Below are 10,456 nucleotides of genomic sequence, written 5' to 3'. Positions count from 1 at the left end.
AACCTGCTTTGTTATGAGCCTCCAAGCTTATTTTGCTGTCAGAGCTTCTTGCATATCTCAGCTTGTCTCCAACGTTTTCCTTTCTACCTTCTGTTGCTATTTCCTTATCTTGTGTCAAGACACGGCCTGTATGGCTTGCAGCTCAGGAGCACTTGCTCCGTGTCCCGCAGCCACAATCTGCTCACTTCCTGGAGGTCAGGGGTCTAGCCAGGAGGGATTTATTCCTGGAGCACATGCATTCATGCACCAGCTCCCCAGCTCCTTCTCCCTTGGGCAGTCTGGGTCTGTCACTGGCATCCGTAGCAGGGCAGGTGTTTGGGGACCAGGGACAGCCCTGTGCCGAGGCAGTGGCGCTCGCCCCAGGGACGGGCCCTGCTCTCCTCCCGGCACGGRCTGCCGCATCCGCCTTTTCCTGCGGAGGCCAAGCCAGCTGGCGCTCCATCGCCTTCGCGCTTGGCCCTCAGGGAGGAAGAGGAACCTTTCGGGGCCAGGGCAGCCTAAACAGGAGGTGATGGGGAGGAAAAGGATGTGCCTTTTAGGGCTTTTGCAGGGGAAAACTTCCAAGCCACCCTCCTGCAGGGATTGCATTTGTTTCTTTCTTTGTATGAGATTTCCATGCTGTTCTCCATTCCCTTTCCTCTCCCTCCTTGGAAAAGGGGAGGTGTGATGARGAGGAAGGACAGGATCCCCCTGGAGGAAGGCAGCCTCCGCTCCCACTCTGCTGCAAGCCGAGTTTCTGCCATGAAACCCCTATATTCATAGCTGCAGATGAATGGCCAGCCTGCAAACGAGAGCACAGCCCACTGGGAGACCCCACGGAGCCGCTTGGCTTTGCTGGGGAGGAAGCGATAGTACAAAGAAGGGAAATGGCCGGGCAAAGGTCCCCGGAGGAGTGCCGAGTCCAGGAGCAGCGCTGGGCCCCCCGCTGCCCCGAGTCCTCTGGCCGTGGTTATTGTGGTGAGAGGCGCCCTAAAAGACGATTGCCTTGTGCGGATGATCTGCTCTTGGAAAACAACTTCCACAGTCACATTCCCCATCCTGAATGCCTTCCGTGGCCTCAAGACCAAAAATACAGCCCTGTTTGCAGCGTTTGGCTCGCCAGCCAGCCTCTGCCTTCTACCCTGCCTGCCTCCAGAGATGGCGTTGGCCTAGGAGGAATACATGAAAGCATTTTCATTTGCACATGGTGTCATACACGCACAACCGGCCTGCAAACGACAGGTGTGACTGTACTGCCCTATGGGTGGTTGTACATAAGCTACATATAGGCAGGAGCTCAGGGCAAGGGGCTGAAACAAAGCAGGGACAGAGATTTGGCCAAAAGCTGGAGTGAAATCCTTGCTGTCTGAGAAGCAGCATTGGGGAAATGGAGGCAGAGCCGAAGGGGAGCCAGTGTGTGTGGAACCAGCGCAGCTGGGCAGGATAAATGGCCCCGGGGCACTAGGAGTATCTGCCATTGCTCAATCGCTTTCCTTGTGCCCTGCATCCACCTGCCCTTGTTTTAAGTGGCAGCTTGCCCAGTGACTCATTAGGGCACTGAAAGTCATTTTGGTTTGTTCAGATGAAAGCGTGACCTGATCCGAAGCTGTGTCCTGACAAGGACAATGTGAGCGCTGCCGTCAGAACCAACGGCAGCAGGCAGAACGAGAACCAGCATTTCTAGGCTGGGTTTCAATTAAATCAGAATAAAGAATAAGGACTTTGACAGTGCAGGGAACGAGCCGTTAGGATAAATACAATGATGATATGATAAATTCATCATTTCTAGACATCTTTTTCTGACACGCACCTGGGTTCGGAAATGAAGCAGGGACCTTCTGCAGGAGTTGCAGGTTCTGTAAAAGGCATTTGGCAGCTCACACCAGACACGCGATGGTTCCTCTAGGCTTGAAATCAAGGGCATTTCCATACCTTCCTCAAGCTGGGGAGCATGCCGCCCCACATCCCCCACCCCCGAGACAGCATTGTACCAAGGTCCCGGTCCTCCCTTTTCCTGTAGGTGGGGTTTCCATCGGAAACACCAGCTCGTCCACCTCCCAGCCCTGGCCGGTGGCCGGCCGGACGCGGCGCTCCCTGACACGCTGCTCTGGTGGCCGTCCTCTTCTGTGGTGCATTTCAGCAGCCACCGACCGGCATCTTCTGCCCGTCCTCTGGCGATGGTGGGCAAGGGGAGAGCTGTGACTCAACACAGTCGGACTGGCGACCTTGCTTCCCTTCCAACCGGTAACGTGTGCCTATGGGATCTGGAAATGGGAGAGGATGCGAAGGATTTGCAAATACCGTAAGTGTTTTTTTGGGGGCATGGATAAGCCCGTGGTGCCGGGGCGCAGCGGCAAGGCAGCTGGCTTTCTCAGAAGCATGCTTTTGCTGTGCTGCCTGCCTCTTCAGATCCCAGCCTTGTGGTGGTACCTTTTTCTCTCCGTGGATGCCCAGGAGGTGGCCACATTCACAGTGCAATACAAAGTGTTTGAAGAAGTACCGAATGGAACGGTAATTGGGAAGTTATCGGAGCATTTTGATGGGGGTGAGGGAAGTACAGCTGTGGAGACCTTCCAACTGATGCAGCTCCCAAGGAGGTTCCCACTCTGGGTGGGAAGTGAGGACGGCTTGCTGAGCACTGCCGGCCGGGTGGACAGGGAACAGCTCTGCAGGCATATTGATCCATGCTTGGTCTCTTTTGATGTGCTGACGGCCCAAAATTTGGCCCTGATCCATGTGGAGATTGAAGTTTTAGATATCAATGATAATGGGCCTCAATTTCCAACGCCYGAACTGGAGCTGGAGATTTCGGAGAGCGCATCTTTACAGACACGGATCCCGTTGGACCGAGCCTTGGATGCGGATACTGGCCACAATGCGCTATGCTCCTACTCGCTGTCTCCCAGTGAACACTTTGCTCTGGAGGTCGTCTCGGACTCTGATGGAACAAAACATGCGGAGCTTGTTGTTGTTAAAGAAGTAGACCGAGAGCTGCACTCTTCTTTCGATCTAATATTGATAGCTGTGGATCATGGGGAGCCTCCAAAATCAGGTACTGCTCTAATTAAGGTCATAGTTCTTGACTCCAACGATAACAGCCCTGTCTTTGCAGAGAGCTCTCTGACAGTAGAGATTTGGGAAGATGCTGTGCCTGGGACTCTCCTCATAACAGTCACAGCCACCGACCCTGACCAGGGTCCCAATGGAGAAATAGAGTATTGCCTCAGCAAACATGCTCCCCCGGAGGTGCTGAGCACCTTCAGCATCGATGCCCGGACGGGCAGCGTTGTCCTGAAGCACCCGCTGGACTATGAGGAAATCCACACCTATGAGCTGGATGTGCAGGCCAGAGACCTGGGCGCCAACCCCATCCCAGCGCACTGCAAGATCCTTGTCAAAGTGCTGGACGTCAACGACAACGCCCCCGATGTTCACATCACCTGGGCTGCCCGAGTGCCAGTGCTCTCCGAGGCCCTTCCCAAAGACAGCTTTGTGGCCCTGGTGACTGCTACTGACCCTGATTCAGGAAACAACGGACAAGTGCATTGCTCTCTCAGTCAAGGAAATGARCACTTCAGGCTGAAGAGGACCACCAGCCACAGCTACGTGCTGATGACCAACGCCACCCTGGACAGGGAGCTCTGTGCTGAATACAACCTGACCTTGCTGGTGCGAGACCAGGGCAATCTCTCCTTAGCTGTGCTCAAGTACCTTACTATTTGCATCAGTGATGTTAACGACAATGCCCCCAAATTTGAAAAGGGGATCTACGATACTGCYATTGCTGAGAACAGCCGGACACCATCCTACTTGGTTACCGTCAGTGCCAACGACCCTGACTTAGATTTCAATGGAAAAATCACCTACAGCATCCAGGACTCCTTTGTTTCAGGACTGCTCTCTATTGACCCCAGCACTGGGGATATTTTTGCCCTTCAGGCTTTTGATCGTGAGCAAATGAGCAGCCTGGACTTTGTGGTGACAGCGGAAGACGGYGGCCACCCCCGGCTCATGTCAAACACCTCGGTGCGGCTGGCCGTGCTGGAYGAGAATGACAACGCGCCCGTCATCACAGAGCCGGCGCTGGCGGGAGGCGCCGCCGTGATCTCCGTGCTCGTCAGCCTGCAGACCGGGTGCTTCTGCACCGCGCCCGGCAACTGGAGCGCCCCGGGGGCCGCGCCGGCCAACGAGACGCGCGTGTCCTGCTCCGACGCGCCCTTGCTCTTCACCGTCGCGGCCAGCGACCCGGACTCTGGCCGCAACGGGGCCCTCAGCTTTGCCATCGTGGCGGGGAACGATGCCAGGCTCTTTGTCCTGGATCCGCTCTCGGGGCAGGTCTTCCTCAACTCCAGCAACGCCAGTAGCCTGGCGGGCAGTGAGAGGGAGCTGGCRATACGGGTGAGTGACGGAGGAGACGTGCCCCTGCACGCCCAGGCCCRCGTGCGGCTGCTTTTCACAAGTCAYGGTGCTCTCTCCAAAACATCGGCCCAGGAGTCGCAGCAGCTGAGCCTGCCCGTGGTCACTGTCATCTGCCTGGCCGCTCTCTTGGGCATGTTCCTTCTTGTCCTGGTTTTAATCGTGTCTTTGTGCAAAAGGGAGAAGAAGGACAGCATGGCCTACAACTGCAGGGAGGCGGAGGATGCCTACAGGCAGCAGCAGCTCAAGAAGCCGCACAGGCAGATCCAGAAAACAGACATACACCTAGTCCCGGTGCTGAGGAGCAGGCCGGACGGGCCCAGGGAGGCCGAGCCCCCGCGGCCCTGCAAGGAGGCTCTGCCGAGTGAGGGTGCCGAGTGTGACAGTGCCTTGCAGGCTCCCTTCCACCTGACGCCCACTCTCTACCGGACCCTGAGAAACCAGAGGAACCAGAGAGACTCGGAGGAGCAGCAGGAGGCTTTTAACCTCACCCTCATGCAGCGCCGGCCCTGCCAGCCCCACAGGATGAAAAATTCAGCCAAAGAGCCCGCAAGCCCCCCAGAGGCGCTGCCTCATTGCAAGAGCCTGGTGAAGCCGCAGCTGCGGCCGCTGGGAGACCCTTTGGTGCCGCCGTCKCAGCCCGCGGGTGCCACGTGGCGGGGATGGAGCGGAGCTGAGGCGGGCGCAGCGCCCGGCGAGGCCCAGCCCCACCAGCACATCCTCAGGAGCCTAGTGCGGCTCTCGCTGGTGGCGCTTGCCGAGCAGAGCCCCACAGGAGAATTCGCCATGGAGTCACCCCCGGTCCAGGTAGGAGCTGTCCTGGGGGTTGATGGAGGTGGGAAAAAAACCCAGATTCTGCTTCATCCGGTTCTAACAGGGCATTGGAACAGGCAGCCCATAGAGATTGTGGAGTCTCCATCCTTGGAGATACTCAGAAGGCGTCTAGATAAGGTCCTAGGCAAAATGCTTTAGGTAACCTTGCTTTGATGGGAGGATTAGACTAGATAATCTCCGTAGATCTATTCCAACCTTAACTGTGATTCCGTGACGTGTACACCCTGTGGTTGTGGGAATGCATCTTGAAGGCAAAAATCAACCTGTTGTTGAGCGATGTGGTCTCTTTCCCAGGCCCTGGGCAGATACAGTTTGGGCTTCCTTGCCGTGGGAATGGTCTCCAGACGCCCACCAGGACATCCCGGACAGGGGCTGGAGAACGGTCTTCCCACAGAGATGGGGAGAGTTGTGGGTTAGCTGCCTCCAACCAAGGGAAAGGTGTGTGCTGGGAGGGCATGACAAGCAGAAACTGCACCGTGGATGGAGGGGAAATGTTGGGACCAGGTGGGCTGCTGGACCTCTTGTTTTTTCCCTTGCACAAACCTCCAAGTGGGGATACCTAGCCATCTGCAGAAGGAGGAAACGCTATAAAAAGGCAGCACGGTTTAGAGGGGACATCCTGGCAGGAAGCATCTTGAGTGGTGATTGCATGGGCTCAATAGGCTTTTCCTGTCTTACAGCAAATCTCTCAGCTGCTGTCTCTGCTGCACCAGGGCCAGTTCCAGCCCAAAACAAATCACAGGGGAAACAAATACACAGCCAAGAATGGCAGCAGGTAAGGTTTGCTCTCAGTCCATCCCTTCCCTTGCCCGCTGTCCCTTAGTGTCTCTGCCTGCTTCCTCTTCAACCTTGCCAGCCCCAGACGCCTCCAGAGCAAGAGACACCAGCTTGTGCCCATGTCTGCCTGAGCTTTCCCTGCTGCCAGGATCCATCTGCTTGCCTTTGCCGGGGAAAGAAGCAGTGCGCTCAAGTGCAATGAAGCTGTGTGTCCATGAGCATACTGAGCCACGGCTTTGGAGGCAGCAGGCATGCAGACAAGCTTTCCCACCACTCTGACTAGCTCTAGGCACTTCCTTAGAGATGTCATTGCCAGTTGACATGACTGGAATCTCAGAGTCAGGAGATCAGCAAGGCAGGAACCTGACCCAGCAGAGAGATGCTCTGGGTACAAGTATCTCCTCTGGGTTCCTCAGGAAGAGCCAAAATCTCCCTGTTGGCTCAGGGCAGGTCTCACTGCAAAAGGAAAAACTCTCTAACAAGAAATATGGAGAAGCCCCATAGGTAGTCCAGCATCCAGCCAGAACTCTTTTTTTTTCGGAGGATTCATGGCACATGCTTTGGTTTGTATGAACATTAAAAAAAAAAAACTAATGAATTGGTGGGAACTGAAATGATGGTAAAAGTGGTGATTCAGAAGCCCCTTTCAAGCTTCCTTGTCTCCTGAGGCCTCCTGACTCATCTAGGGGGCTGGTTGCAGATGCATGGGGTGCAAGGACCCTACAGGTTGCTGCATTGCCTGGCTGGAGCTGAGCTGGCCCCCCGTGAAGGGGCAGAGCGCAGAGGCATGGTGAGGCCCTCCAAGATCCTGAACCTGCTTTGGATACCACAGAAAATCCCATCCCATTGGCAAATTCTGCATGCAACACTGTGGAGAATCCCCCACGTGAACGTAACAGAAYGTGACTCTAAAAGCACTCAAGGTTTGTGTCATTCCCTGGGGGCTAAGGACAGCCACCTTTGTTAATACTAGACCAGGTAGGGAACAGGCAGACTGATGGTGCTGATGGTTCAGGTGTGAGTTGGGTGTTTTGGCCTCCCTGCAGGGCCATGGGTCTGGATACCGACTGCCAGAGTACGAAGGACAGTGGCCATGGAGAGAGCGAGGCAGAAGACCGTGACTCAGAGAACGGCTTTGATCTTTCTGTGCAGCAGCTGGTGGGAGAAGAACTGGAGACCCTTCTGGAGCCGCAAGCGGGTGAGAGTGTCTTGCTGCATGGGATAAGCATTGGGGCCCTTCTGGTGGACATGAGCTCAGGCTGTGAGATCTCCTTCTCTAACACACTAGCCCTATGAAGAGCACGAAACCGGTAGGGTTGGAAGGGGACCAAGGGTGGGTAGCCTTGTTGGGTGGGTCTGACAGCAGCAGATGCTTGGCACGGCCTGTGACAATGGGTCATCCTTCAATTAGTCCCAAACAAACAACAGTGCTGACTTGCTGAGCTTTATGTTGGATTTTTTTTTTATGTGTATAATTACCCTCGGTAGAAAATTTATCAAAGTGTCTCCTTGGTATCTACAAGGGTGTCTCCATGTTATTCAGTTTGTAGAACTGGCCTCCTGGTCGCTGTGGCAGCAAGTCCCGGTTGATGCCCCACATGAGAGCTTCACTTCTCATGCTGCCTGTTCCTCTCTTACCTCTCGGTCCTTGCAGACAGCAGAGGGTTGTGCTGCTCGCCCTTGGTGAGCCCCTCATGACTTTGCAGACCCCTTGATCCCCATCAACCAGCACTTTTCCATCATGCAGAAGGGGCCTGGTCTAATCTGCTGTTATTATCCTTGTTAGTTGCTCTATTTTTTCCAGTTTGTTTTTATGGAGACGTGGTGACTACAATTACACACAATGTTTAAGATATACCAGGAAGGAAGTTTTCTGCTTTGTTTTTCATTCCTTTCCTGCCCGGGCTCCAAACTGAGCTCAGTCATTAGAAGGGCTCATGGCAGCTCCAAAAGCCTCTTCTGCATGGTAGGAGAGTCTGCAGTACATGCAGGGTTCTCCGTGTCAATCATTCAATAGCTATTGACACAGAAAGCCACCAACCAAGTTTTTCCCGAGTCACTCAGTATCATCAGGTCCTTCAGCAACTCCCTGCAGGCACTTTGCCTTTCACCTCTGAGTATTTTAGTACAATCAACACTAATGCTCCACTTTTCCACATCATGTCTTCTACATCTACACTTTTCTACACTATGTTGAATAGCAAAAGTCTCTCATAGTCTGGTGAGACTCCACTACCAATTGCTCTTTCTGGAGAACACTATTTCTACTCTACTTTCCTAGCTTTTAACACATATTAGTCCCTGCCAGGCACTTGCTGTTAGTTCTGGGACAGCTTAGGTCCTTGAGAGCCTGTCTTGGAGCTCCCCTGGAAGCCCAAGGGCATCAGGACTCTCTGCCTCCTTCAGATATTCCAGAAATCTGCAAAACAGATTTTCTCAGCCCACAAATGTCCTGTCAGTTCCTGCCATATAGTGRCTATTCATCTATCCGCTGAATCTCAGATCTAATGATTCTGGTGAATTTGCCCAGGTTGGATCCACCTTCGTGCACTTAAAAACTCGTCATAGTTTCTACCTTCCATCCCTCTGATACCGCATTCATTTGAAACAGGAGTTAACGAACAACAGTTAATAAATGAAGCAATTTCATATTTGAGTTCCTTTAGCACTCTTGGGTGAATACCATCTGGGCCTGACATTTTCTACATGTTCATTTTATTGATTTGTTCTAAAAATCTCTTCTTCTGGCATTTCAATTTGAAGGAGTTAGTCTGACTCATGTCCTGTAGCAAAAATTTCATTGCGGAGCCTCTGCACTCCTCYACAAGCAGATGCATGGAGGTTTCATTTAGGGTTTTTGCTCTGGCTGTACCTTCTTTGAACAATCCTTTTACACCCCAGTCAGCTCTTGCTCCTGCTGCCCAACATCCTCACCCCATCCATTGGTATGAAGTCATTAGCAGCCTTTGGTGAGGTGCTCTTCAGAATTTTTTGAGGGCCTGCCTTATCCTGACTTAATGCTCAGCTTGGAAGTCTGTGTATTTTCTCTGCATCACCTGGAAGAAGGCTCTGAGCATCCAGTGATGCAAAGTGGAGAGTGACTGCAGCAAATTCCACTTGGGCTTCATGGGTGAAGAAGGGTTCTCTGCTCTTGGTTAGTAGGGGGAGAACCTTGCTGGGTCTTGGCTTTCCGGTCCTTTTAATGAGGAACAAGTGCAAGAAAGGCTGGGTGAAAGGAGAGCAAAGTTACTGAGAAGGGCTGAGTGGAAAAGCTACCTGGAGAGGCTTTCAATCCAGCTTTGCTGTCTACCCCCAGCTATGGCATGAGGTCYTACATGGGCTGGAGAGGGAGCAAAGAGGCTGCCCAACAGCAGCCCATGACCATACYGACACTTGCCAGTCCCAGGAGGGCCCTGAGACACCTACTCAAAGACAAGTGTTCAGATCCAGTCCTGCCCAGCCAGGTAGCGGCTGGTGACCCCACTCAGCAAATCCACATTACAGCTCCATACTCCATGTCTCTTCTTCCTTGCTGCTGGATGCAATGGTAAAACCCCTGTATTAGACTATTCAGATTGGGCAGTAGGCACCAAAAGCACATATTGAGACGATGCCAGCATGGTTTCCCGCCCCTGCAGTGCTGGACATGCCAAAAAAGGCCAAATTAGCTGTGAAAAACAGGATAGTTTTATCCAGGAGCTCCAGCCTCCCACAAAGGTGACGGAGCACAGAACTACTGGACTCCTTCCTCCTCTCCTAAACACAAACAGAGAAGTGGACTTGCATCCTGAGTTAGGGAGGGAGGAAGGAAGCATTGCTTGGGCTCCAAAGTATCCTAACAGCTGGCTGAGGCTGTCTGGGCCTTTGTGTTATTCACAGCGGGGGGAAAAGTGAGTGAATAATCTGCCCTTGCCAGCGATGTGTTTGTTTATAGTATAAGCAGGGAGCAGCAGGCTCAAGTCTGAGCACTGAGATGCCTTAACACCTACCCCATCCCAGGGAAACACAGAGCAGTCACAGCAACTGAGAAAATCCAGCTTTATTGATTAAAAAACCCAAAGGCCCATTAAWATGGGGCAGTAAGGTGTTATGGGTGAAATTAAATATACCTGATTATTAGATTTCATGGTCACATGGGCCAGGAAGATCAGCACACCAATCTTCAGTTCTGCCAAGCCCAGACTACCATACTGCCCCGTTTTGGAGCTAGGGAATCAGTACATTCAGAAAAGGCAGGGAGTGAATCCTGGCCATTCCTGATCCGCTCCCCAGCACTCTCTCTGCAGCACCGTGTTAGCATTTGCTGCACTTCCTGAGAAGGACAGAGCTGTGGATGTTTTAAAGCAAATACATGGGACTTCATCACACTCAAGTCACCTCTTAAGAGAGGACCACTGAAAATGAAAGGCAGAAAATACTGCAACTGCAAAAAAAAAAAAAAAAAAAAAAA

At 53.0% G+C, this 10,456-nt stretch overlaps 1 protein-coding gene across 1 annotated transcript in view; it reads left to right on the top strand.

The window, feature by feature from the left end:
• The first annotated feature begins 2,301 nt into the window (after positions 1 to 2,301).
• PCDH12 (protocadherin 12) overlaps positions 2,302 to 10,456 on the top strand; it is a 10,338-nt gene continuing 2,183 nt past the window's right edge. The window contains exons 1-4 of the mRNA XM_026035740.1: positions 2,302 to 4,972; positions 5,084 to 5,202; positions 5,910 to 6,004; positions 7,053 to 7,204. Coding sequence (XP_025891525.1) covers positions 2,302 to 4,972; positions 5,084 to 5,202; positions 5,910 to 6,004; positions 7,053 to 7,204 — 3,037 coding nt within the window. The remainder of the gene's footprint in view (positions 4,973 to 5,083; positions 5,203 to 5,909; positions 6,005 to 7,052; positions 7,205 to 10,456) is intronic.

This window comes from Nothoprocta perdicaria, unplaced genomic scaffold, assembly GCF_003342845.1.
Source record: "Nothoprocta perdicaria isolate Ctin4 unplaced genomic scaffold, notPer1 scaffold_166, whole genome shotgun sequence".
Classification (NCBI taxonomy): Eukaryota; Metazoa; Chordata; class Aves; order Tinamiformes; family Tinamidae; genus Nothoprocta; species Nothoprocta perdicaria.
Note: the sequence above shows the minus strand (reverse complement) of the source record. Positions and strands in the feature narration are given on the sequence as shown.